Genomic DNA, 27,985 nt, shown 5'->3' on the forward strand with positions numbered 1-27,985 from the left:
TTTTTTTGGGGGGTGGGGAATGAACAAATTCCTATGCCCCACAAATAACCCAGAGATGCATTTGAAATAAAAGGACACATTCTACTCACATAAAAACACGCTGATTCCCAGACCGCCCGCGAGCCGTATTTAGAAGGTGACTGGGCCAGATCCAGCCCCCAGGCCTTAGTTTGCCTACCCATGTCTAAACCCTTTCACAAGGAAAAGGTCTTAACTATTTGTTCCAAGAGGAATCTGCAGTTATTCTATTGATATTCATCCTCTTATGTGTATGTCCATGTAAATGCCACAATCCAGACAGTGACTTGACATGAACCTAAGTGGGACATATGGCTTGTTTCCCTTGGGAAAAAAACAAACATACACAATACAAAACATGTTTTTAAAATGCCACTATCACAAGTGGAGAGTCCAGCTTTACACGTGAAACTAGTTGTGAGCCTTTGGAGATATAATGCTAGTTTTCTCTGCTTTTCTTCATAGCAGGTTCACTGTTATTATGTTCTGAGCTTCATTGTTATTTTTCCCATTTCATCATATATGAGAAATTACAGTTGGAATGTGCTTGCTCAAAGTTACTCAGTTCGCCTGAAGCTGATTTAGGATTTGGTTGAGTCCTTTAACAGTTAAGAAAAAATGGGTATAACATGTATGTTCATATGTTTGCTTTACACATGGATAAGGTTTGGTTAGGCCTTGGGAATTTACAGAAATAATCGGAGAATGAGAAAAGTTGTGTGCTATCCTTTACTGATTTACTACATGGATTATTATTACTATTATTAATTAAATTTGTATACTGTCCTTCATCTGTAGATCTCAGGGCACTTCACAGCATAAAAATACAAGGAACACAAAGCAGTAGTTATCCCTACAATGAGACAGAGTGGTTAAAGGGATAGCTGCTCATGCAAGTGAGGATCGCAGCTGAGCTTGTCCCAGATTCAAACCCGGCTCTCTGGCCACACCACCACCACCAACAATAATAAGAAACAAACAATTGGCACCCTGTCCATCTGGCTTTCCCCAGCCACTCTGGGCAGCTCACAATAGAATATTAAAAACATGTTAAACATTAAAAACTTCCCTAAACGGGCAAATCACTGAAGTTTCCTCATCTGTGCACTTATGTATTTGCATTTAAACTAACACAGCCACCTTGCAGTCATAACAGTAACAACATCGTTATAAAAACATACTGAAGCAGCAGCAGAAAACAAAAGAAACTGCCCAGCCGATTCCAGACATAAGCAGCAACAATGACTCTCGGAACTAATCTAGAAGTAAGATCTACTGGAGCAAAATTGCCTTCACTAACTTTCTAAAAGTAAAAACTGAGGGGATTTGGTGTGCCTCTTCAGAAAAGGAACTGCAGCTCCTTGCTAGCATGGACTCCCTCAGAGAACTTGAGGCGGGGAGGGGAGTATGAAGTGCAGGACCTGCAGGAACAAAAACAATCTCTCCTTTAACCTGGGTTTTAAAAAGCCATTCTTAGAAAAAAACAGCGCGGTGCTTTCACTTTAACTAGAAAAATGAGGAACCTATGAGTCGGGCTGTTGAGTCATTTTTCACATTTCAGTAGTAGGTACTACATGCAAAACCATTAGGCGATAGTACATCTGAGGCATTTTAAACGTACGTTTTCCAGCTGAAGGGCGCGCGCGCCTCCACGCCACCTGCCCGCCGCGGCGAAGAGAAACGTGTTGACCACCGCGCAGCTTGTCACGTGTATAAAAAGCGGCCCCGAGGGCGGGCGCGCGCGCGTGGGTGCTGGGCGGGAAGCGCGCCTGCAGGTGGCGCTGTATCGAAGCGCCTCCCCGCGCGCGAGCGAGAGGGAAGGGAGCCGAGCGAGTGCGAGCCGGTAGCGGCTGGCGATTAGCGGGAGCAACAGTCGCGAAGCGCGGGAAGCGGCGCAGCGCTCGAGGGGCCGAAGCGAGTCTCTCCCCAGCCGAAGAAGCGGGTCCCAGAGGGCCCTGAAGGGGGAAATGGAAGCGCAGGCGGAGGAAGGTCAGTTCCTTCGGCGGCCAAGCGGTTCGGAAAGGCGCGCACGCCGCTCTCCTTTCCCCTCTCAGCTTCGCGCTCGGTGATGTATCTATACTGTATCTATATCTATATATTGGAGTGGGGGGAATGTTTTAGTATCCACACCCCACCCTCATTCTGCATGATAGGAGGTAGAAAAAGTTTTGAAGAGACCCGCATGGCAAAATTTGATGATTTTTCTGTGGAAAGTGTGAGGCCCACTGTTATTTCTTTCCTGTGGATCGGTAGAGTTATGGATGCTGCATATATATATTCTCAAGGTACAGTTTTGAGTGCTTCGAGCCAAGGTGTCTTGCTCTGCTGTGATTCGCTGCAGTCGGAGCTGTTTCCTGAGAATCAAAACACAGCTGACCACCTTGAATGGCCGGTTCTCTTCTTGTCCCTTAACAAACTGCCACTTTTGAACCTTAAGAGAAACCAGTAAAATCGCCCACCCGCCCCCCTCCACTCCACTTCTTTCTCATAAAGTGCAATCTGATAAGCCAAATAACTGGAGTGTTTTAGTGTGTGACATGCTTGCATGTTGTGTGCATAGTAACAGCTGTGGAGCACAATCCTGAAGTTGAGTCCCATTGTGTTCAGTAGAATACATTCCCATGTAAGCATGCATTGTTTAAGCAGCCATCCCAGTTACTTTCCAAGCAAGATCCATTCGCCACCACCCTGATCCAGTAATAATTCTATTGTCATTCTTTCTCCTCCTCCTTGCACTTAGTGTATAATGTTTCAGTAATGTGTTTTTAAAACACCCCCTTTTTGTACACTAAAACAGCAACAACAACAACAACTCCACACTTACATTTTCCACTAACATTTTTTGTCCTCTTCCTAGGATAGGAGTGCTGGTTACCTGTCGCTCACAGAACGAAAGTTCCTTTGTTGACTCCGAATGTAGTGAAAGCAATAAATATTTAGTTTAATTAAAGGCTCTCGTGGGCTTTGAGGATGAAACAGCTTTCACAATACCTTCTGAAGTTTTATTTTGCTAATGATCATCTGGTTGATATATAAACCATCTTTCCATGAGGGTTATTGCAATATTATCTCCCTAGGGCTTTGCTTGGATTGCTGCATAACAAGCTTGGCAATTCAAAGCAAATATACTGTTGTAATACCGCCTAAAAATCTACTGCTCCATAAACCTTATTCCTAACCAATAGTTTTCTCTGTTTGCTGTGTCTATGTACACATCAGATTTATGGCAGATTTCATGCATTTCAGCTCGATATGGGTAGCATTAAAATGTTTGCTATTAAAGGAATATCTAGTAAAATTGGAGCTTTTCCATGCAGCATTTGCTTCTTAATGACCTCTGTCCTCACAGTGGAAAGTATAATCCTCTTCTTATGACTCGGTCAGTCGCATGCACACTGCTGAGTTGTTTCTAGGCCTAGTAATCACAGCGGAATGTTCTCCACCTTGTATTTTTAAGCGAAAAGAAGCACTCTTCCATCTCATTAACATATCTGAAAATGTTTGATTTCATTTTCTTGAGGGAGAAATGTGCATAAACCTCTTTCAACTGCCTTATCACAGGAATAAAATTTTAGAGCCTCCTTGTTGATTAAATATATATGCTAGTAATTTGTCTCAAGAACAATGCAAGTGGTGTTCTTTAAAATTCACCATTACTTGTCTTTGTTAATCATTTGAATCAGTGTTAGAAACTGAGATATGAAAGCTAGGAGCTAAATGGCACCTTAAGCCATTTATGGGTGCATAATAACCCATTTAAGATTATGGGCGCAACAACGGAATGTCTAGGTGCACATTTTTATAAAAAGAATACAAAGCTGGAAATGAATGAACTGCAATTAAAATATTATGTTTATTTTTCACATGGTCTAGTCCTTCCCCTAATATTCTTAAGAAAGTCTCTTCTCCAGTCTTCAGAGTAGCTGGAATTGGGGTGGCAGAAAAAGGTCCTACTTTCCTTCCACTCTGCAGCTTTAATCTGAAATTAAAGTACAGTGGTACCTTGGGTTACAGACGCTTCAGGTTACAGACTCCGCTAACCCATAAATAGTACCTTGGGTTAAGAACTTTGCTTCAGGGTGAGAACAGAAATCGCACAGTGGCCCCATTAGCTAAAGTGGTACCTCAGGTTAAGAACAGTTTCAGGTTAAGAACAGACCTCCAGAATGAATTAAGTTTTTAACCCGAGGTACCACTGTACTGCTCCCAGAACTCAGAAACTGCATCGCAAAATGCGCCTAGAACAATGGGAGTTTCAAACACTGATCTGAATGTAATTGGGCTCTGTTCCACATCTCAATTCTATGTTTATCTAGGAGTATTGATGGAATCTTAACTCCCAGATAGGCCAGTTGGGATAGGTTAGGTCAGGATGTGACAAATCCCCACTGCCCCACAGCTCAGCTGGCCTGAACCCAGTATAAATGACTTTAAAACAGTGTGGAGGTGGGGCTGCCTTGGCATCTCTAGCCCTGTGCTCAGAGCAGCCTAGGCAGAAGGGGAGGGACAGACAGATGGTTGCACTAGCTTTCAGCTGGTTCAGCCAACAGGCCTGGCTCAGATACCAGGCTAGCTTAGCCCTGTCCCTTCCCTACCCCCCCCCCATTTTTGGGCTCTGCTTGTGGACAGAAGGGTAAGGATGTGTACCAGCAGGGTGATGCTTCCATCATTCTGTAGGCAGTGGGGGGGGGCAGCAGGGCTGGGCATCAGTATAGCTTTGGCCATTCTAACACATACCCCTGCCAGCTCAGGTCAAAGAGGTCTGATTTGCCTTGCCACCCTGGAATATCTGTTCCTGCTGGCTAGGGGGCAACTCTCCAGTGCAAGTTATGCTGGTATAGAGGGCAAACTGTATCCTAACTCATTTGTGAGTTTCATCCACAGATCTTGGTGTAATGCCTAAGGAAGACCTTTTTTATTTCAGCAGGCATTTTATGGTTTTTGTTTTTAACTGGTTTTCGTTGTTGTCATTTCAATGTTACTGTGCACCACTTAGAAACTAATACATCAACAAATACATAAAATAAACTTACAATATCAAAAATGCAAGTGTAACGAAATTCATCTCATAAGACAGGCAGCAAATGAATTATATTGTCACTCCCCCACCCCCACTAGATGCAGTTAGGTTGCAACTTGTCTTACACAGAAGAGTTGTCCCTTCATATCTTCACTGGTTAGGATTGCTGTCTAAGCTCCATTGCACTCAGCTGAGTACAATGAATTGAGCAATAATCTGTACATGGTGTATAGATGTATGTATAGTTGAAGAAATGGTCAGCATGTAGAGCCACTGTCAATTGTAAATCCCAGTTACGTGCATCTACACAAGCACAATGTTGCCCCAGCACCTTCCTGTGTGTAGTAAGTGAGTTTTATGTACATAGGATTGTAGCCTAAGCACACACACTTTCATACCATAAGATGGAATTCAAACGTAAGAAAAGTGGCAGATGGGCAGCAACTTACGGATGATCGCTACAAAACCGTAACTGCGTGCACCAGTTCAAACCCTTTAGCCCCTAGCCCAAAGAGCCATTTTCTACATTCCTGCCCTGTGATCGCTTCATGCACAGCCTTACCTCAAATATTGTCAGATTAGTGTATAAATGCTGTGCTATAACTTGCTTTCCTATTTAACAGATGTGAGCCTGGGAGAAGCTTTTGACTGACCGCACAGCACACTCTTATCTGCAGTTTTACTCAGTGTGTGGCATTTAATTATTAATTGTAGATCTAAATGGGCATCAAAGGCCAGAGCACTCTCTGTTCACCTCCCTTATAGTGTTGGCAAAATGACTTAGCAGTTAAACCTTATTTTGAGGGATTACCCAGAATACATGTAGTGCCTGTGCTGCTTACATGCTTTCTACATATTATTATTTATTCTGTGGGGCCTGGAAAGGGGTATTTAATTTTTTGTTGTTGTGAAAAGGTTATGAGGGGAGGAAAAGGTTGGTGTATTGTTTGGTACCCACACAGGGAACAAGCATTTTCAAGTAACAGGCATGCTCCTTGAACCCTTTGTTTAGTGGTTTAAAGAAGCTGATTAAACAAAATGAAAGGATTTGAACTGCAGTTCTTGGCTTGTCTAATAATTCTAGCTTGGATTGCAGCATAATGCGTTTCCCCCCATTTTTGGCTTGCTTCCCATTTTGCAAATGGAATTCATCAATAATATTCTGAAGAATTAAATTCTTCACCACAAAAGACAACTGGGAATATATTAAGAGCTGATGAGCTGCAGCATGTAATTTGAATTCGTTCATATCTCAATCTCACAAATATGCTAGTTATCGCCATGTCATATTTGATAGGCCTGTTGTACTTGGACCCAAACTAGAACAATCTGCATCTGTGGCCATACTGTCTAGCTCTAGAGTCTGAGGGAGGCTCCCTCCATTGACTTGGCTGGACTAACTGTCATTTGCCCCCCCCCCGCCCCAAATACTATATACCCCCTGATGATTATTTTTAACATGGTCATTAGCCATTTATGTAACTTTGGGAAGCACCGGTGCTCAATTTGTAAGCTTATATATTTTTACAGTGCCGAGAATGCTTCTGTTGGTTATACAGTAGTACCTCGGGTTACAGATGCTTCAGGTTAGGCGTTTTCAGGTTGTGCACCGCGCCAAACCCAGAAGTACCAGAACAGGTTACTTCTGGGTTTCGGCACTTGCGCATGCGCAGAAGCGCCAAATCATGACCCGTGTGTGCGCATACGCGGCACTGTGGGTTGCGAACATGCCTCCCACACGGATCATGTTTGCAACCTGAGGTTCCACTGTATAATATTTTTGCCTCAGATGCTAGTCCTACTCAGAGTAGACTCACTAAAATGAATTAAAAATCCAAACATTAATTTCAAATGGTCTGCCCTAAGTAGGTTTTAGCTGGATGTAGCCTGTTATTATGACCGAAGTATCTTACCCAAAAAGGTCTGCACAAACCAGTTTATCTGAGTGCATTATTTTCAGAGTTGGGGGACACATTTATTTTTAATTGCTTAATCATATGGGACTAAACTGCATTATGCTGTAAGGACCTTTTATTAAATCTTAGAATTGTAAAGTTGAAAGGGACCCAAGGTTTATCTAGTCCAGCCCACTGCAATGATCAAAAAGTCAAAAACTCTGGGGAACCTTCCCTAAAAAAGGTCAACAACTTTGGGGTTCTGCTCCTAAAAAAAGGTTGACAGCTCCTGGAAATGGGGGGGGGGCGCACCGGAGGGATCTTTGCATCACGGGGCTGGATATGCTTAAGACGGCCCTGCCAGGAATCCTGATTAATTGCATCCAAACAAGCTAAAATCAGAAGCCAACTTTAAGGCTTGTTTGGAAGCTGTTAATTGTAGTTCACAGTTTGGACATGAACAGGAAGCTCTGTTTAATTGGTACTTGCAAGTTTATTTTGTCACTTGCATGAAAAAAGAAGTGAAGGATAAAGGAGCATGCAGAGTGAAGTGGTGCGGGTGTATGCGGCTTGGGCACTTCCTAGTTTATTCAGCCAAAATTTGATTGTCCCAAATCAAACAGTCATTTTGCGGAAGAAATGTTGAACCACCTTGTGCATTATTAATTATGTCAGCATATACTTTACTTAAAAATCAGTTTGAACCAAGAGTTTTGTTCTTTGTTCCACATTTTCTATAACATAGAGAATAGAAATATTTCCCAGCCATTCTGATATGCCAGCAAATGTAGGACAAAACCTTGAGGGTTTAGATACTTGCTTTCTTGTATTTGTTGTTATGCAGCTTATATTTAAAGCACTTTGTGAGTCTCATTTATCAAGTAGTAAGGTTTTAGCTGGAGCTTTCCCTCTATCTCCATTCCCTTTCTCAACTTGGAGAGCTTACTTTTCCCTTGGTTGACAGGGTAGTCTATGACTTGCTGCTCTTTTTTAATTTTTAGAGTAGAGTTAATTGTAATGGTTGTTAATATTTGTATGCTGCTTTTCCAACGGCCAAGTTCAGCTCAAAGTCGCTCAACAATAAGTATTAACAAACAGCACTTCCTAATACAAAAGAATTACCGTATTTTGTGCTCTATAAGACTCACTTTTTCCCTCCTAAAAAGCAAGGGGAAATGTGTGTGCGTCTTATGGAGCGAATGCAGGCTGCGCAGCTATCCCAGAAGCCAGAACAGCAAGAGGGATTGCTGCTTTCGCTGCGCAGCAATCCCTCTTGTTGTTCTGGCTTCTGAGATTCAGAATATTTTTTTTCTTGTTTTCCTCCTCCAAAAACTAGGTTCGTCTTATGGTCTGGTGCGTTTTATAGAGCGAAAAATACGGTATATAAAAAGGTATAATAAAACACAATAACTCAACCAAAACAATATAGAATAGCAAAACCACAAAATATGAATCAAGCACACTGGATAAGTATTAGGAATGCCAGTTAACCCTGCAACCAAAAAGGGAAAGGACAAGAATTGAACAAGTGTTTTGACAAATCCAAAAGGAGAAAATTGTTTTACTTTATTGAGAATCATAAAGATTGTCATTCTCTGCCATCGGCCTTTCTTTCCTCTTTTTATAGAGTTGATGTGAAGATTCCAGTACCTGTGTTTTATAAATACCGGTAACTTTCATGTTTCCTCTCATCTGTGGGTTTGGGTAAGAGTTCTTCCACTGTCAAGGAGAATGTCACATTTGCTAACATTTTATTGGCCCTATCCTAGAAGTGAGAGCAGAAGCAGCCTAATGCAAAGTGTCCTCAATCTCTGAAAAAGTGTGAATTATGACAATGAGTCCAGTATTCCTTTCTAAGTTCATCTGTTCCTCTTAACGTCTGTTAACTACGGTACAGTTAACATCTCTAGGCCTAATGGAACCATTGTTCAGACTAGAACCTCTGTATCATTCAGGGCCCTGGATTAATGGCGTTGTCCTGAAATAGAATATTTTCAGTAGCATTACTTCCCCCAATTTGCGCAACACCACTCTAGCAGTTAATCAACAAAGCTATGGCAATTTGCTTTTAAAAGAACTATTGACTTCAAATATTAGTTTAAGCAGCAGGAAAGAAGTATAATAAGTCTATGCACTGCCTGTAAAGAAATGATATTGTTCAGTTGGCTTGAGTACATATTGCTGAAGGGTGGCATTTTAACTAAAATAATTAAGCAAATGTGAGAGCATTTGGCAACTACCCATAATCAAGCAGCTGTTTGGGAGGAAGCAGAGAACTCCTGTAATTTCCAAAGTTTCTTTCTGTGTTGTTTCTTTTGAATGTACTTGATGTGCCATTTAAGTTGTCATAAGGTCTGAATTAATTAGGTACACAAGCTGATGATAAAGAAGGTTGTACATGTGATGGAGAGAAATAGAAATGTAGATCAGGCAGCAACAGAGAAACATATGTTAGCTGGGTCAGCATGTGCTGTACTTCATGGATAATTTGAACCTGACATTTTACAGTATGTCTCTAATTGAGCTACCCCATGCACCCCAGAACTTCTCACTGTATTTTCTAAAATATATACAACATGTCTATTAAAATCCTTTATGTTTGTGACATAGTTGGGCAATGCCTGTAAGCACCAGTTAAGATCATTGGACCAGTTGTTGTTTTTTATGACTGCATTCAAGAGAAGGAAATTTCTAGCGTAACTAATTAATTGTGCAAATATCTTTCCATAGTTTCATCAATCAAGTAATATGAGTTAATGTGAGTTGAAAGCCAGTGTGGTGCTTAGCTGTAGAAATCCTAGGGCTAAATATGCACTCAGCCACACCTGTCTCACAGGGTTGGTGTGAAGATAAAAATTACCTTAGATCTATGCAAACTTTAACTCTTTGGAGAAGAACAGAATACAAATGTCAAGGTAAAAGGCTTGATGGCAGTCCTTTTCCCCTCAGTTACAACTAAATAGGAAAGCAAGAAATAAGTTCAAAGATAAAGGATTTCCTAGCAAACAGTTTTCTGTAATCAGGAGGGTCACAATCCATAAATCACTGATTCCACATGTGTGCAATTTCTTTTCCTGGGAGGTGGGCTTGCACTCTCATTGGTGTTTCCAAGGCTGATTCACTGAAATTTATTTTCTATTTTTGCTTATCACATCTTCCAGTTATGATGGTGGTTTGCAAAAAGGCATACCAAAGAAGGAATCTATTCCGCTTTCTTATTTTCCAGTATATGTGATTAAGGGGGGATAGGAGGATCTTTTCTACATCTCTACACTCTCCAAAAGTTAGCTTGCTGCTGAGAAAGGAAGAGCCTGCCTGTTTCGTTGCTTCGTTTACCTTCCCAAATAGTCCAGATAGAAAGACTGACATGTGGTGGTATGAATTGAGTTTCTTCAGATTGGGATCAAGTATGAGGTCTTGCAAGTTGCGGGTGCAGGCATGATTATTGGGAGGCACAGAATTATTTATGGGCTTGAAAATACTGGATAATGAAAAGTGGCAGCACAGTACTTGTGCTTGACATATTGTTTCAAACCTAGACAGGTTTTCTTGCTGGCATTTTTGGAGCTCTGGAGAGATTTTCCCCCCAATTACATTGTCACGGTGATGGGTAAACTCTATTGTCATACTCCAAGGTATTTAAAAGGATTGAAGTCTTGTGCCATTTAGAATATGGTCATCTGTTAAGGGGAATATTAGCAGCACCATTGAAACAATGCTGTAACTGTACTGATACCCTTTTAGAAGGATTGTGCCACTCAGAGATCCATTCCACCTGATGGGAGCCATGTTGGCTTTAGAAGTACTGTGGCACTGTCTGCTGTGATCAGCAAGGGTATTGATTCTATTTTGCCCCTCACAGTGTTGTTGGCTTTAGAAGGAGTTTTGTTCTCATCATAGGGATGATGTTGATGATGATCTGTTATACTCAGTCCAGGCATCTCCTTTCCTTCTGTGGCATGTATGTCCTTTAGAATCAACACTGCAGCGGATCTAGAGGGTCTAGGCTGTTGACGCAATCACAGTGCAGATCAGTTAGTACAACAGAAACGAATAGTTCAAGTGACTTGGGTGTGCTGATTTCAACTCCACCCCTTTTGAATTTCTGTTCAGGTTTACTGGTGGCTAGATGTCTTAAAAGTGGATGTGTGGAGTGGGGAAAAGGCTAGTGGCAGCTGGACTGAAAGTGGCTGGCTTTGAGAAGTGACAATTTGGTTATCCATATGTCATCATTATATTAAAATACATTAATGAAGCAATATCATAACAGTAGAACTTGAAAAATCTTGAGCCCTCAATTGATCAGGTGCATAGATATCTGGACCTAGCATCTAGGCTTTGAAACATGTTGCCAGTCCTAGATCCTAGAAATACTGTATTTACTCGAGTCTAATGCGCCATCAAATCTAACGCACACCTCAATTTTCAGAACCTTGAAACCAAAAAATGTATTTGCTGGCGAATGTAAATTTGCCATCGAATCTAATGCGCACCTTAATTTTCACAACATAATTTGGCCAAAAAAGATGAGCATTAGATTCCAGTAAATACCATATGTCTTAGTAAGTGTGCAATGAATGTAGTGTTTTGTACTAAGTGCTCCCTGTTTGCCATCCATTTACATATTGTACTTCCTACTGGAATCTAATCATTATGAAATAAATAGCTGCATAAAAAGCTATTTAGGCATAATGTCATGCATTTCAAAGAATGCTTGAATAGTATTCTGATATGTTGCTTGCAAGAGGAAGGTTAGAAAGGTTTGCACTGTGACATATGGATGCCTTTTATTATTAAGTTTTCTGAAACTGAGCAACAGAAGAGCTGCCTTGGTATAAAGCTGCAGAGAAGCATATTTATGTTATACTGAAGACAATTCTGGGGATTTGGGGGACAAAAGACGACTTCATAAAATAAGCTTTTCAAATTCGAGGAATACTGTATTATGGCTCATTTGATTTCTGGGAGCTATCAAGGGTATATCCAGAGTGTTGCTCTTGATGGGACAGCTCCCTCTGAAGAAGCCAGTACATAGCTTGGGAGTACTTCTGGATCATTTGTTGTCACTTGAGGCTCCATGGCCTTCCATCAGCTGTGCTCATATCTGGACAGGGACAGCATAACTTCTGCCATCTAGGCTCTGGTAACCTCTAGGTTAGATTGCTGTAATGCACTGTGCTTGGGGCTCCATTTGAAGCCAGTTCGGAAACTTCAGCTGGTGCAGAATTTGGTGGCCAGGTTGCTCATCGGGGCAAGACGGTTTCACCGATCCTGACCCGACTGCACTGGCTGCCAATTAGTTTCTGGGCCCAGTTCAAAGTGCTGGTTTTGACCTATAAAGCCCTAAATGACTCAGGGCCACAATACCTCAAGGACTGTCTTTCATCATATGAATTGAGTTGGACCCTGTGATCATCATCTGATGCCCTTCCTCGTGTGCCTCTCCTACGAGAGATCCGGGGGTGGCAACATGAGAATGAGTGTTTTCCGCAGTAGCTCCCCATTTGTGAAATGCCCCCAAGGAGGCTTATCTGGTGTCTTCATTGCATATATTTTGGTGCCAGGCAAAAATGTTTCTCTATAACCAGGCCTTTGACTAATTTGCATTCTGTGGCCTTATAAATGTATTTGTGGGAAGGCGATAATTGGTTTTTTGTTTTTATTATGTATTCCGTATGTTTTATCTTGCATTTTTATGTTGTGAACTGCCCTAAGATCTATGGATGAAGGGCAGTACACAAAGAATAATAATAATAATACACCTTCATTGGGTTTGAACAAATGTCATCTGCAGTTTTCGAGGGTTTATATAGGAATGTCTAGAGATTATTTACAGATAGGTAGCCGTGTTGGTCTGCCATAGTCAAGATAAAAAAGTTCCTTCCAGTAGCACCTTAAAGACCAACTAAGCTCATACCAAGAACTAACTTAGTTGGTCTTTAAGGTGCTACTGGAATGAACTTTTTAATAGAGATTATTTATTTGTAGGGGTGAATCAGTTGGGGACGCGCCTCATCTGTCTTATTGGTTCATTTTTACAAGGAACAAATAACTAAAAATATTTGTCTCAGTTTCCAGCTGGACATGATCATTGGTCCATTTGACAGAAAATGGATTTCAGCTTGCTGGTACTGATAGAATAACAACAGGGAAAAGTGGCTGTATTTACTTTCAAGGTGGTGAAATTGCAGAAATCTTAAATGGAAATGGAAGGTATAGATTGCTACAAGGATAAAAAGAATCATATTTTGTGTGTTAGGACTGCATTTTATGGATATTAGGAATACCAATACATCTAAATTGGTGCTATGGTGTCCTTATGACATTCTTATTTCTGTTAGGTCAAGACAATAAATATACACGCAGATGGCAACATTTGGGAACTGGGCTGCTTGTTGCTTAGCAGCATATTTTGAAGGGAGAGTAAGAATATGAGTATAGAACAAATTCTATGTTCAGTTTACACAGGTCTGTTTAAAGAGAATATTCCTTCTTATGACAAGTTGTAAATGGAAACGCCATGTGAAGCTAAGAGGCTAGGTACATCATTCAAGTATATTTTATGTACAAAAGAAAATAGATTGCAGCTTTTAGGTCTTGTCCATGGAGCGTGGAGGACAGGGTGCAAATGGATTGTGCTGTGACTTGAAATGGCCTTTCTGGAAACAAAAGACTGGTGTGCACATGCCTTGAGCTATGTGTGATAATCCACTTGGCTCAAAAGAAGAGCCTATCTGGTCCAGCATTCTGTTCTTACAGTGCCCAAACAGATGCCTAGCAGAAGCCTGCAAGTGGGACATGAGAGCAATTGCACTCTCATATTCTGCAAGTTGGGATTTGGCATTCATATGTCATCTGATGTACATAACTGTTTTCCCTTGTACATAGTCTAAAGTGGGAATAAAGAGTCATTGTGGATCAAATAAAGAAGTCCCCAAAGATATTTTGATAATCAGACCTAATTTTACATCTTTTCAGTACAATTGACATAAACTGATGTTTTTGTTGCTGTTTGAGTGTGTGTGTATCTCATATACATTATTTCAGGTTGTTAAATATTTAGACGTTGGCTGCTCTGGGTGTTTTGTTTGTTTTGCTTCTGTTCTTTTGCTTTGTTTTATGATTTGGTGCTGAGTCGCTTGCTGAAAATGGCAGTAGCAGTGCTGAAGCTAGCAATGGATTTCCAAATTGTCAAGGAGAAGTCTTTTCCACCTCTGGAACCTAATCACCTGTTAATTAGCTATCAAATCTGACTCATTCTGCACACAAAGCATTTGCTATTCTTCTACATGATGGTCCCTCCTTGTTAAGATCCTTACTAATTCAGAAAAAAGATTTAAAGGAGATTTGAACAAGCATAAGGCATTTTGTTTTGTTTTAACAAGTTTGCATTTTCTATCTAGGAAAAAAAAAATCCCTGAAACTTGTCATCTTACTTTCAAAGGTCTGTTGGAAAGGCAAGTATTACATGAAGTAGATGAAGACACGGTCACTGATGTTGATTTTACCAACATGATTTCTGAAGAAGAGCAAGAAGAATTAAAAGCTGAACTTGTCAAGGTAACATTCTTTGTCTCCTGAATCTGTCATCTTAAACTAAGGGCTGGTTTTGGAAATCACAGCTGATGTCAATTTTTCCCCATGCAATTCTCCTTGGGCACATTGCTATAAAAGCAATTGCATGAATTTCTTACCAATACCATGACTGTATGCCTTACCACCATATGTGTGAAGTGGTTCCTGCATGGATTGAGCAGAGTTCAAACTTTTTCTAATAAAATGTAATTGGAGGCAGGGCAATAACTAGCCAGGTAGTTAAAACAAAAAAATTCCTTCCAGTGGTACCTTAAAGACCAACTAAGTTAGTTCTTGGTATGAGCTTTCGTGTGCAAGCACACTTCTTCAGATACACACGAAAGCTCATACCAAGAACTAACTTAGTTGGTCTTTAAGGTGCTACTGGAAGGAATTTTTTTGTTTTGACTATGGCAGACCAACACGGCTACCTATCTGCAACTAGCCAGGTAGTTCTTTACCTTAAACAGGAGCATTCTTGCATATGGATTCATTGAGAACGTAACCAATGCAGTAGAATGGATAGTGTGCCAAAATTTGGGGTGCCCCGTCCAGCCATGAAGTGCTTTGGGCAACTTTCATGTATCAGTTTTTTCTGTCATACAGTTTGTGTAATAGAATAAAATGGAGTGTTTCCGTGTTTCCACGTATGTCACTCGAGTTATTTGAAGAAAGAGCTTGGATATAAATGTGATCAATAAAATAACATTAAACTCATCAGTTCAAAATATACAAATGAGGTTTCTTTGATTAATATACAGTAATACTTTGAAAATAATGTATTAGTTCTTTCATTTTTATGTCTCCACCACCCCTTTTGGAGTCATAAAAGCAGGCATAAATTATTTTGTGTTTCACTTTTGTAAGTCTTTGTCCCCCAGTCTTTCCTTTTCAGTGATGTGAGCAGAGGTTAAGGCCTTCATCCTCCAGGCACATCCCACAATACGTATTGTTTGTAGTCATAGCAGTTAATGGAATCTAGGTCAGCTCAGATCACAAGACTGTCCTAAATTGTTCACAGCATTCAAATGGTATATAATTACATTGTTCAAAGGAAATGCATTGGGGATTTGCATTTTGAAATGCTTGGAATTTTTCAGAATTTACTAAGTTTCTGGAGCTCTAATGAAATCATTCTATTTGGAGTGGCTGCTGTACTTCCAATGGGAGTAGTTTGCCTACTGGTTTTCAGTGCCTTTGAAAATATTTCCCTGTTATCATTGCCTTAAAAGCCTTAGAACTGTCACATTCCCATCTTAAGATTTTCCCCAAAGCCATGATTCCCCACTTCCCAATTGTATTGCAGTTCCCAACTGCATTTTCCCAATTGTATTGTTTCTTGAATAATCCACAAAGTGTACAGTGAATGTGAAGATTAATTAATGTTAAGGAACATATAATTCATATAATTCAAAATGTAGTAGCTTCTGAGGGGAGATAATTTATAACTTATTGCTGTGTATATAGCTGATACCTTCTGTGCAGTTAGTTCTCCATGAAAACGTAGGTTCTCCAACTTAATATTCATATGTATAAATTACACTTAATGCCCAAATGACAGCAAAGTTGCTCATCTTAATTCTGTTAAAAATAGCCCAGTCCAGAAAGGCCTATCTGTGTATGGAATTAATATTTTTCACATCATAAGATAAATATGTCTCTGAAGAGACTACCTTGGAGAATTACAATTTGAAAATGAAACTAAACGTTGTATAATCCACTGCAATGTTTCATTTAATGAGACATTTGCAATAATAGAAAAGTAGCTGAAGATGTTTATTTCTTTAAACTGGGACTAATCAGTTTTTCCAAGTCCAGGAAAAACAACGTGAAGTGACTGTTGTACCCACCCAAGCCCATCTGTGTTGTACTCCTCCCAATTTACAACCTGACTATTCTGCTTTACATAATCAGATGAAATGTAAGGCTATATTTAACTTAATTGGTTTTATTATAATGACACAAAGAAAATAGCTTTCTTTTTGCCAGCATGTTTTTTAACTAGGCTGCTTTTTCTGTCTCTTCTGGGTTATACGGATGGGAGCCATTTTTATTTTACATACACTGCCTCTCCTTAAAGGCACAAATTACTTCCTAACCATCTGTTCAGTACATGTGTACATACAGATCCTTGTGCATGACATTGTGCAGCTCATTGCCTGACAAACTTTCAGTTTGAGCCATTGTGGCTAATAAATCCAGAAATGAGCAGGCAAACACATTGCTCCTAACTTGTTTTCTGGCCTGGCCATTTCTGTCTTTTATTATATTTGTAGATTTTGGTAGTCCATAGGTCAATGAGAAAAGCAATGAAATACATGTGAGATTATTTTGACGCCACTTTATTAGGTCTAAAGATTCAAATACCATGGCATTTTTGTACTTGAAGAAGTTGTTTCACCTAAAACCATTTTACGTTTATCATGAAGAGGAATAATGCAGACTTTTCGTCTGTTAATTCTATTAAGCTTGAAGATGAAATTGCAACTTTGCGACAAGTGTTGGCAGCAAAAGAGAAGCATCTTGTGGAAATAAAACAAAAGCTTGGCATCAACTTGATGAATGAACTGAAACAGAACTTCAGCAAGGGCTGGCATGATGTGCAAACTACAACTGCGTAAGTAAAAACCTTCTGCACACCCTTTTCCTTTGTACTTCTCTCATTATGAAAGCAGCATGGTGCAATGGCTAATGTATTGGACTTTGTTTAAAGTGACCTATGTTCCAACTCCCATTGGGCTTTGAAGCTCACTGCATTGCCTTTGTCCCCATCCTTGCTGAAGATAAAACTGAAAGCCAGTTAATGTGCCACCCTGAACTCTTTGGAGATGATATGGAATACACACGTGGCAAATAATTCAGTACATTTAGTCAAAAGCCTTTTTGTTATTGCCATTGCTGTCTCCAGTAATTTGAACTCTATTTAAATGCACCTTCAAGGGGTCACTTTGCATGCTTTATTCTACAGGTAGCATACATTATTTTTATTTTTATTTTCTTGCCACCTGACTTTTTTATGAATGGTTCAGATGCCTTTTTTGCAGTCAACACAGAGAAGTGGGCTGTGTGAAGGTATCCTGATGTGCAATGGACTCTGCAGCCACCATGCTTTGTATGCTTACGACAAGTGGAAGTGGCTCTTTTCTAAAATAACTGCAGTAGCAGCATGTAAACAGTAGGACACCACCATGTTAACATGGTGGCCATTGTTGTTGAACTACTTTGTGTGGATGATGGCAGGGGCACACTTTGCTAATATGGCACCCTGAGTGAGGATAAAATTTGGTGCACACACACACACACACACCACATAAATGATGTTGTTGTTGTTACTATAACAATTAGTGTCTCCTCAGTTGGGTGCTCTATGCAGAGGAACTGCCCATGCTACCATAAATCCAGCGTTAATGATGGTCACTGCTGACATGATGGAGCTGGCATTCTTTCTATTCACAACAGACATATATATTGGTCACAGCACACTGGAGCCCTTCCAAGGATGGAAACTATGCATGGTACAGCATTCAACTAAGTTTTATGCAGTGTGGACCCATTGGAATTAAAGAACACAATTATGTCCATTAATTTCATTGCATCTAACCTGAATAAAATTCAGCTATTTTGCACAAGGAAAAGAACTCAACAGAGAGAGAACTTTAGTTGCAGTCATCTTCATTCTAACAATAGAAAAAATTCCTGAACTGGCTTAAAGAAAATAAGCAGTAACGTTTTTTCATTGGTTTCTACTGTGATGGTTGTACCAGCTGCACGTGCAAATCTGAATAGTTATTTTTTGAATGCCATTCTGTTTATTTATTATTTCGTAGTAGTAATGAAAATATGAACAATATATTATTAATGGCATTTTTTAAAGGCTAGCACCTTAAATATATATCTCCAGCAGAAGAGAAGGTGAACTGTGAAAATGCACACTCAGCAAATAGATTAGTAGCTGAATAGGTAGCCTCTGAATTTTAAAAAGCTTAGCAACCCTGATGAAGAATGCAAGCATAGCAAGTCAAAGCATGTTGCGTAAATCAGCCATGTGCATATTTAAGAGGATTGTGGTTGAAGCATTCTTTGCATTATCTGACTGTTAGAAGCAGCAAAACCATTTTGGATATGCACCTGTGGTCTAGACACTATCAAGGAACCCTAGAATAATAATTGCAGTGTTGCAAAATTACTGAAATGGCTTATCATTATTTGCCTACATATTACAGTTGTGTCCCCACCTTCCTCCAAGGAGCTCTGGTACATTTTATCCCTGCAACTCTGAAGTAGGTAAGGCTGTGAGATAGCAGTTTACCAGTGACCATCCATTGAGTGTAATGGCTTTGTGAGGATTTGAACCGGGTTTTCTTGATCAAAATTCCAACACTCTGCACAACTTGTGATCCATCAGGCTCAATGCCTCCCACCAGCCAGCACTGGTGGTCTGCCATTGGCTTGACAATGCCTGTGCTGGTATGCTTTGCAGTTCTAAGCAGGAAGAAAAAACATGAAATTTGGTGACCAAGGACTCTGTCCCAGTTATGCACCTTGCTGTTCACTTCTGTTTTGTGTATCTTGGAGCCATTCTAAATATTATGCAAAATGCAGTAGTAGAATTTTTCTCAACATTCTTGCTCATCAGACTGTAGAAGAGTAAAAATATTTTGAATGCTTCTTCACATACAGGTTTAATAGTAGTAGTAGTGATTATGATTATTATTTATTGCCTGCCCTTTACCATAAGGTCCCAGGGTGGCTTACAGTATAAAAATGTATTAACTATAATAGGAACAAACTTTAGAGAGAAATATGCAGCAAAATACTTTAAATGTTGGACACTTGTCTTTTCCTGTTGTATATGCCCTGGCAATTCTGGGTACATCCTGACATCATTATTATTTTATTTCTACCAATTTCTCTGCTATGGGTAAAGTAGTTTGTGTTTGGGCCATATAAAATACAGTTAACTCCCATATATGAATATTAGCATTTGGTAAGCTATTTTAAAACCACCCCCTTTTCTTGTGCTGTTCCTGCAAATGAGTTTAATGTACAGCAGTCACAGTTCTAATGGATTTCTGATTTGAACAGTATGAGAAGCAAATGCCTTGAACTTAAAGGGTACTTGCTTACACTGTAATAACTGTTAATTCTTAGATACAAGAAGACACAAGAGACTCTGAGTCAAGCAGGTCAAAAGGCAACAGCAGCTTTCAGCAATGTCGGAACAGTCATCAGCAAGAAGTTTGGGGATATGAGGTACAGACGTTTTGATTTAATTTCTGGGAGAAAATTAAATCCCACCCTCCCACAGTTCTTTAATTCCCAGCATTGCAAGATTTACATTGAATCCTGGCTAAGGCGACTTTTTCCTGTTTATCGCAAAGGAACTAAATGATAGCTTATTAAGCTGTATTCCTGATTTAAATCCTGGCACATTACCAGAGAAACCAGGGAGATTACATGTTGGAATTCCATCTTCTAAATAATGCCATAAAATACATCAGCAGGGATACAACAACTGCATCCCCCTAATTGTTTTGAAGAGTGAAGCATGCCTCGAAGCTATTCTTGAAACACAAATAAATCAACTTTACTGTTCTATCCATTTCCCAAGGAACGTTAATAAAGACTTTTGTCAAACCATCCGTATCTCCCTTCATTGACTCAACAGAATGCTCTACACAAGGAAAGGTAGATTAGTTCAGAGATTCAAAGTATTCATTCCCAAAATGTAATCTTCTGGAGGAAGAAGCAACTGCTGATTATTCCCTTTGTAGGGTAGCAAGGATCTCCCTGCTTTCAGGGAAGCAAGGCAACTGTGTCTGCTTCCTCACTTGCTGGAACTAACAGCAAATTTGTGGTATAGAGAGATATACATTGGGAAAGAGGGTAGGAGGGTACAGGATAAAAGGTTAAACACATTCTTCCACAGAACCACCAATCTTCTGAATGCCTTGGGGTCATTAGCTAAGAAAAGAAAAAATAGCAAATTCTAATCCCGATTTAAGTTACATCTAGTTTGACCTCTTTTCACTGACTTCACTGGAAAGCCTCGTTGTGACTTTAAAGGATTTTGGAGAGCATTCCTAGGGTTTCTGTAATTACAGGTGCAAGTGACTGAGTCTTCTATTTAATTGAATAGTGTGTTGCCATTTCTAACACCTTCATCCTCAACTGAAGGAAAACCAGTTATGAACTACATTTGCTTGTGTTGTCCCTTGCTGTCCTTGTCCTAGCCTTGTCCCCTTTTCCTCCTTTCTCTTCTGACTGCTTGCTCTTTGGGGTGTAGATAATTTATCTGTGTATACACTTCTTCGACATAGGGTCCCTAGATGTTATTGGACTTACTCCCATCATCCCCAATAGACCAGCTTAGCCCGTGGTCGGAGATGATGGGAGTTATAGTCCAAACTCATTTGAGGACCCAAGGTTGAAGAATACTGCTGTAATGCATAATAATGCGTACTGATGGTGCCATATAAATAATGAGTGAATAAGATGCTGAGATGCTGTTTGTACACAGTGTGTACATTGACGAACTACCCTTTGCTTCCATGTCATTTTAAGTTTTACTTTGGTTAGCACAAATCTTTGGTACTTGGTAGGTACTACAGAGAATCTTTTGTCTATTCAATACCACCACAAACACACACCCATGCACATAAGCAAAAAACCCAGGAATGTGACATTAGGATATTTATTTTTCCCTATAGACTAAAAGCTAGAGTGTAACATTTTTATATGAATCATTTTTCTCTTGTACAAATAGTTTAAAATGCTTATTTCATGTTTGAATACCCCTTGCAGTAATAAAATAGGAAGAAATTGCAAACAGGGCTAGATCAGAAATGTTGTATTGTCTAAGCGTACTGCATTAATAAGTTGCTTGATCACTGAAGAGCTTCTTGACAGTAACAGTTACTGATTTAGGCATAACACTTGCTTTTTAAAGGGGATTATTTTCTGTTTCCTGTAAGGGAAATATCCACAGTAGTTTGGAAGGAATTTGTGTGCCAGCCTCATTCTGCAGGGAAGCTGGAGGGCTGATTGCAGCTTGGTTATCAGCCTGGGAATTAAAAGATAAATTCAGGGCAGAAGCTACATATTTTTTATTATGTTGAATTGATTAGTGTTTCTTAACTTTCTTAACTTCGTTAAGTGTTTAGATGTTGTGGTCCTACAGAGCAATGCTGTGCCTTTAAGTTTGGGCTGTGCCACACGTACAAACATTGAGATAATTGCTCACTAATATTTGAAGTAAAAAGAGGTGCTAAATACTATCTGTAGTATTTAAAATGTAGAAGCAAACAATTGCTTAATATTCTGTAGTGCAGTGCTCTGCATGTTAACTCAGTTCAGTGGGGCTTACTGCCAAATAAATGTGCACAGAATTGCAGTTATGTGTATGTGAATTATACAGGGTGTACATTTTATTTCATGCCAAGCCCTCAGGCTGGGGTCTTCATCCATTGGAGCATCTTGTTATAAAACCTGATGAAGAGTGCTAATCAGGCCTGGGACATGGCAACTCATAGATCTGAATGCTCAGGAAGTACATATATTATTAAAACCAAAACAGCCGCCTTCTCTTCGCAATAATCCGTATCTAGAATTTTATAAAATCAGTATCTGGAATAGCATATACAACTATGAGTGCCAGATGCGGAGCTCCAGCACTGGGAGTTACACAGTCCCTCTTTGCAAGTGTAGTTCCCACTACAGCTGAAAAATGGGAGTGCAGAATTCATTGGGTGGTTATAGTTTATATTTTACAATTCCCCTGATGTGTGGTAGAATTCTAATCACTAGACAAGTTAATGAAGACCAACCAGTTTTATGCTCGCCATGGTAAGCTGCCACTTGCCAAATGTCATCTGTACCTTCCATGTCTCTCTGTTTCATTACAGTACTGAATAAAGGTATCAAGAGAACAGTTCTATAAAGTTGTAGTCTAGAAAAGGAATATGCTTTTTAGTGACATATAAAAAATCAACAGTAAAAGTGGAAGACAATTTACAAGATTTTATGGCACAATATTTACGTAGCAAGTTCAGGACTTGACCAAGCTTGCATGATCAGAGAATTCAGTTGATCTAATTTAAATTAGCAAGGTTTTGCCTTTTGGTTTGTGTTTCTCCAGTTAGCACATTCAGTTGTATTACATTTGCCAGGCTTGTGGTCCACCAGGGGCTGCTACTGAACTTCCGTTCATTAAAATGGAGTTTGCTTGAGATTCTCTTACCTTAATTGGAGGATTTTATTGAAAATTAATAAAAAATTATTTACAAAAAAATAGATTCTCTTATCTGTTTCACAGCAGCAGTACTTGATCAATTGCTCTTCATACAATAAACAATTCCCAGTGTTTCTAACTGACCCTTGTGTTTGATTTTGCTCTGTAATCCGATTTTATCAGCTGCAAGTACCTGGTCCCACTACCATTAAGTTGCATCTGTTGCAATTGATTTGATAGAGCTGAAACGCAGAAGTCCAGGGGTTGTAATTATTTGAAGCTTCTACTCCCTCTTCCCACTTGTGTTATTTATTTAAAAAGAAATGATCATTATCTGGCCTTCTGACTACTCTTCTTTTGGTATTTAGTTTTAATGGATAATACATAGATGTTCTATCCAGTTCTCTTAAGGCAGCTGTGAGTCAGGGCTGTTCATGTTATGTTGTTCTGCCTGAATGCCATTGTGCCTGAAACGAAGGCTTCAGTGACAAACACAGATTGCTTAGAATCTCATGCTTAATTGACACAGCTCTTTGGTGGGCTAGTTTTCAAACTGGATTATGTTCTTATCTTCAAACCAATTTGAAATTGCAGCTGGTGACTTGTTGTGGAAGCAAGCTCAACATTTACAAACTTCACAGGTTTCCAAAGAGAGCACGAACAGTTAGCAACTTAGCTAAATGTAAACATTTAAAATGTGTTCCATGTTCAGTATTTTGGGGGTGGGGGTGAGATCTGTAATTATACCAGTGCTTAACTCTTCTTAATTTTTTCCTTATGCTGCTGTTCCAGGTCACATTCACTTGGGTAAGATAAATGCATGTTGCTGCTGCATTTGGCATAGTCTGTTTTATGGAAAAGGACACAGCATGATTTTCTCCATTTGTGGTCCAAGATTAGAAACTTGAATTATTTCAACTGGGACATCTTGATTTTATAGTTTAATTAGGCAGTGAAGAAATTGCTGAAGACCCTGAAGAAAACCTTGGATAGAATTCAGAATGTTGTTAATGCGCTCCTGATTAGATTAGACCAAATTTCCCATAATGGAGGCTTTCAAAATGCATTTCTACCAAACAACAATCCCCCCTTCACCACTCAAGATTGAAACATAAGGACTAAACATTCAGTAAAATTGTTTTTTGATTGTTTCTCTGAGAGTGGGCATTATCATAGAACAATAATTAACTTCATCAATTGTTTGAATCCCAAAGTTTGATCTGTGAACCGCCCTAAGACCCCTAAGTTTCCCCTAGTAAGTTTCAGGATTGCTTTTTTCCAGGATGTAAGAGTGCCAGAAATTCTTACTTAAAAACTAAATTAGCCAGCAATTGTGATTTTATTTGTATTTGTCATTTTATAAAGTTTTATGTTTTCTCTCTTCCATGTTTTTCAATTGCAGTTACTCTATTCGCCATTCCATAAGTATGCCTGCTATGAGGTAAAAGTTCCACATCACCTTCTTATCCTGACCTTTGAATGTGTGTTTTCAGGCTTCACGCTATGACTGTGACAGTAATTTGTTTTTAGTACTGAATTTTAAATTGTCGCAACCCTTTGGGATCAGTAGGAAATTCAAATGTGGCACCATTGGCCATTCTCTGTTGTTCACGTGTGAGTAGTGAGATTCCCAATCCACATTCTCATAGATTTCACTGAAATATATTTTCAAATAAGCTTTGCCACTGTTTTCATTTGTGAATTGCCCCAGCTGACAGACAGTTATGGCTATGAGCCACTTTGCTTGGATGGTAGGAAATGGAGGGCCAGGTCTACCTTCTCCTTCCTAACCAGAGTCCTTTCTCCTTGGCTGGGAGGCAAGTTGGAGTAATTGTTGTGCTCCCTAGAAAGCCCTGTCATAGAAAGGACTTTGTAGCTCATCAGAAAGGTAAACAGGTGTTGCATTAGTTAATGTGAAGTAATATGAAGGGCATATGATCCATTGCCACATGTCTGTAGTTTTAAGAAACACCTCCTTAGGGCCAAATGTCACATGGCCTTGTATGGTGGCTGTTTAAGGCCTCCCATGCTGGCTGTTTTTTAACCAGATTAAGAACATGGGTTGCTTTAACCCTTTTCCCCCAAGGCATCCTATTCAGGATCAAGCCTTCTTGTGCCTGATTTCCATTGGATCATAGCATGACCTAAGACTTGAAGCTTAAACTGTGATCCCAATATGGCTCGGGTATCCACACACTGGCTATCCGTTAAACACACACATGACCAAATAATGTTGCAGCTGGTTTGACTCTTAGCTTGGTGGTAATTAGAAGCCAGAGATGGTGTGACAAGCCATTGTTATCAGAACCCAATCCTGCAAACATCCAGAAGTGCTTAAGGACAAGTGTAAGACTATCATGTTATTCTTTGTTATACCTTATCCTAGGAATTCTCCTACATTCAAATCCTTTGAAGAAAAGGTTGAGACCACTGTCACAAGCCTTAAGGTATGGATTAGAATTGAGGGAAGTGTTATGACCAGACTAGCTAATTTTTGTGGTGTGTCACTGAAAATAACTGAAGCCAGAGTAGTCCAAACCTTATCCTAAAATGAACCTGTGATTGTTCCTACACTTCCAGGGAATTTTCTGTGCACATTTGTACATCATCAGTGCAGCAGAAACCAGTGTTCCCTTTAAGCCCTGTGTACCTGAGAAATAACTTCCTATTCTTTGTTCCATCATGAGCTTTAAGATCAGTAGAGCAGCTTCATGATTGTACCACGGCAACACGGTCAAAACCTATCATTGGTAGCTGTGTCACATTGTGAAGCCCTCTTCTCCTGAAGGGTCAAGCCGAAACTCATTCCAGAAGCACTAAGACTTTCCTGTTTGGGCTCATGTTTATCAGTCAAGGCTAAGGAGGCATAAAGGTAAAAGGACCCCTGACCGTTAGGTCCAGTCGTGGCCGACTGGGGTTGCAGTGCTCATCTCGCTTTATTGGCCGAGGGAGCCGGCGTACAGCTTCCGGGTCATGTGGCCAGCATGACTAAGCTGCTTCTGGCAAACCAAAGCAGCGCACACTTCTCAAAATAGTTTGTTCCCATATAATATAAGAATTAGCTTGGTAGTGCATGTTTGTTCTTTGTCAGTTGTGATTATTTATCTGTAAAAAGGTGTAAAACCAAACAATGATAAGACCACCAAGGAAGATGAAGGAATTTCCACAGCAGTCGCCATTTGCTAATAACCCACATTTTATGCTTACTAAAAATAAAGATTCTACTCAAGAAATATTTTTCCTAATTGAAAAGATTATTTTAAGCAAAATAACTTTTAAAAATTAAGCAGGCTTATAAAAAGATACTGGCCTGAGTTGAGAAGTTAAACATATTTAAGAGTCAAAATAAAAAAAATTCTTCCAGTAGCACCTTAAAGACCAACTGAGTTAGTTCTAGGTATGAGCTTTCGTGTGCATGCACACTTCTTCAGATACAAACATGCACACGAAAGCTCATACCTAGAACTAACTCAGTTGGTCTTTAAGGTGCTACTGGAAGAAATTTTTTTATTTTGACTATGGCAGACCAACACGGCTACCTATCTGTAACTATATTTAAGAGTAAGTGTCTGTGATCATGAAATGTCATCTGGGAGATAGGGGGACAAGATTAAATCTGATTAAATGTGACAAATATGGTGCAGCTACAGCCTAAGAGAATAAAAAAAAATTGCCAACTTGGTCACCGCTAGCACTTGTGCCAAAAGCAAGATGGACTGCACTAAGTTCATGCTCTGAAATCCCCTTGCTTTTTCAATACAACTTGTCAAGCTGTCAAGAGTTCACCTGGCCTTTATCAGAATCAAATACTTAATAGTGCAAAGCACCACAGCGTCATATACTAACTTTTATTTTATTTGAGCTCCTAACCAACTAGCTTTGCTGTCTTCTCTCATGTTACTGATAACTGATAATTCCAAACTGGCATGGCATTTAGTTTACTCATAAACTGAATGATTTCCCACATGTAAAGAACAATATAGATTTATTATGGTTTGAGTCAAATTACACAGAACAGAATGTATATTTGGAAGTTAACCTTGGGCAAATTGCTGCTGTTTCATATTCAACATTTTATTTTAAGCTTGCCTCTTACCTTTTTTGTGGAAGTCAGTACATATCAATACATTATTCTCAATCTGGCACTGACTTCTAGCATCTAGTACAAAGGGAACCATTTTAAACATTCATTACCACTCTTGCCTTTAGTTAACACTATAGTTATAATCTGCTACCTTGAGAGCTGAGGAAACAAAACACAACATGGAATTAACATTCTTTGCAACTGAGGTTACAGAGCCCCTTGAGTTATAATAGTCCTAAGCGTTTATTTGGCTTGAGAATGAGAAAGAAAATTGAGGCAAATTGTTTAGCAGAATGTTACTGACTGCCCTTGTTCATTCCTTTCAGACAAAAGTTGGAGGTGCGAGCCATACCGGAGGAAGTTTTGAGGAGGTTCTCAATTCTGCTGCCCATGCCAGTGCTCAGAGTTCCGCTGTGAGCACTCGACTCCCAGAAACAGAAGAGGAGCTTCAATGCTAGACTGAAGGGGTGCTAATCATTTTCTCCATCCCATGTCTCGGGTCCAATTCATACATGAAGCCCTGTTTATTTTTGCTTCAGGATTGAGTATGACTGTATGCTGAAACATTAGCGTAAAGCAGACAGTACCCAGAGTGAACCACAGTGATTTTTGTGATAAGCCAGAAATGATCGCTATCTGTTGCCATATACTATCCAGTTAACTCTAAGCACTTCTTTGTGTGGTCACTTGCCTACATACATGATTGCATGGAAAAAAATAAGCGAGTCCTATTCTGGGGGAACAAGCTTGAAGTCTTAACTTCATAAATGCTTTTACACATCCAGCTACTATAAGAAAGTTGTGTCACTTTTTAAAATGGCTTCTACCAATGTTGTACTCTTAGAGATTTGTCCATATGTGTATATATGTTATATACTGAATTTTTGAACATTCTGTTCAAGTAATATATTGCTTAAATACTCACTTTTCAAATCTTATGGTTTCTCTTCCTTCTCCTACCAGCTTCTGTCTTCGGCTAGCTTTATTTTAAAGGTCAGCTATTTCATGAGACATGCCATTTTGTCCTGAGGCACCAGCCTACCCACCCACCACTGTTCCACAGAGACTGTTCTTCCCTTTTTTTCTGTTTTCACTGCCACAGCAAAAGTACTTATGTTTCTAATAAATGGTTTGCTTTTCCTCTAGTTAAGGAGTCTGTAAAC

General features: G+C 39.6%; 2 protein-coding genes across 7 annotated transcripts in view; one reads left to right on the forward strand and one right to left on the reverse strand.

Moving 5' to 3' along the window:
• Window positions 1-1,773: 1,773 nt before the first annotated feature.
• TPD52L1 (TPD52 like 1) lies at window positions 1,774-27,967 on the forward strand. Of its 5 annotated transcripts, none has more exons than XM_083497933.1 (8): window positions 1,774-2,007; window positions 14,378-14,493; window positions 16,977-17,125; window positions 19,660-19,761; window positions 23,531-23,545; window positions 24,141-24,179; window positions 25,125-25,185; window positions 27,149-27,967. In XM_083497933.1, exons 1-8 carry the CDS (start codon window positions 1,986-1,988, stop codon window positions 27,278-27,280), a joined length of 636 nt encoding a protein of 211 aa, XP_083354059.1. In that variant the 5' UTR covers window positions 1,774-1,985; the 3' UTR covers window positions 27,281-27,967. The 5 variants fall into 5 exon arrangements, with proteins under 5 accessions (XP_083354059.1, XP_083354060.1, XP_083354061.1 ...); XM_083497935.1 differs by having other exon boundaries at window positions 1,983-2,083; XM_083497936.1 differs by lacking the exon at window positions 1,774-2,007 and adding an exon at window positions 2,068-2,088.
• The window catches only part of HDDC2 (HD domain containing 2), a 34,617-nt gene continuing 10,609 nt past the window's right edge, over window positions 3,978-27,985 (reverse strand). The window contains exon 6 of one of the 2 annotated variants that reach the window (XM_083497947.1): window positions 3,978-3,997. In XM_083497947.1, coding sequence (XP_083354073.1) covers window positions 3,993-3,997 — 5 coding nt within the window. In that variant the 3' untranslated portion in view covers window positions 3,978-3,992. Of the gene's footprint in view, window positions 3,998-26,706; window positions 26,982-27,985 lie in introns of those variants that run through there. The other variant, XM_083497944.1, reaches the window with a different exon arrangement.

The sequence above is a fragment of the Podarcis liolepis genome (genome assembly GCF_965112155.1).
Source record: "Podarcis liolepis genome assembly, chromosome: 3".
In the NCBI taxonomy this organism is placed as follows: domain Eukaryota; kingdom Metazoa; phylum Chordata; class Lepidosauria; order Squamata; family Lacertidae; genus Podarcis; species Podarcis liolepis.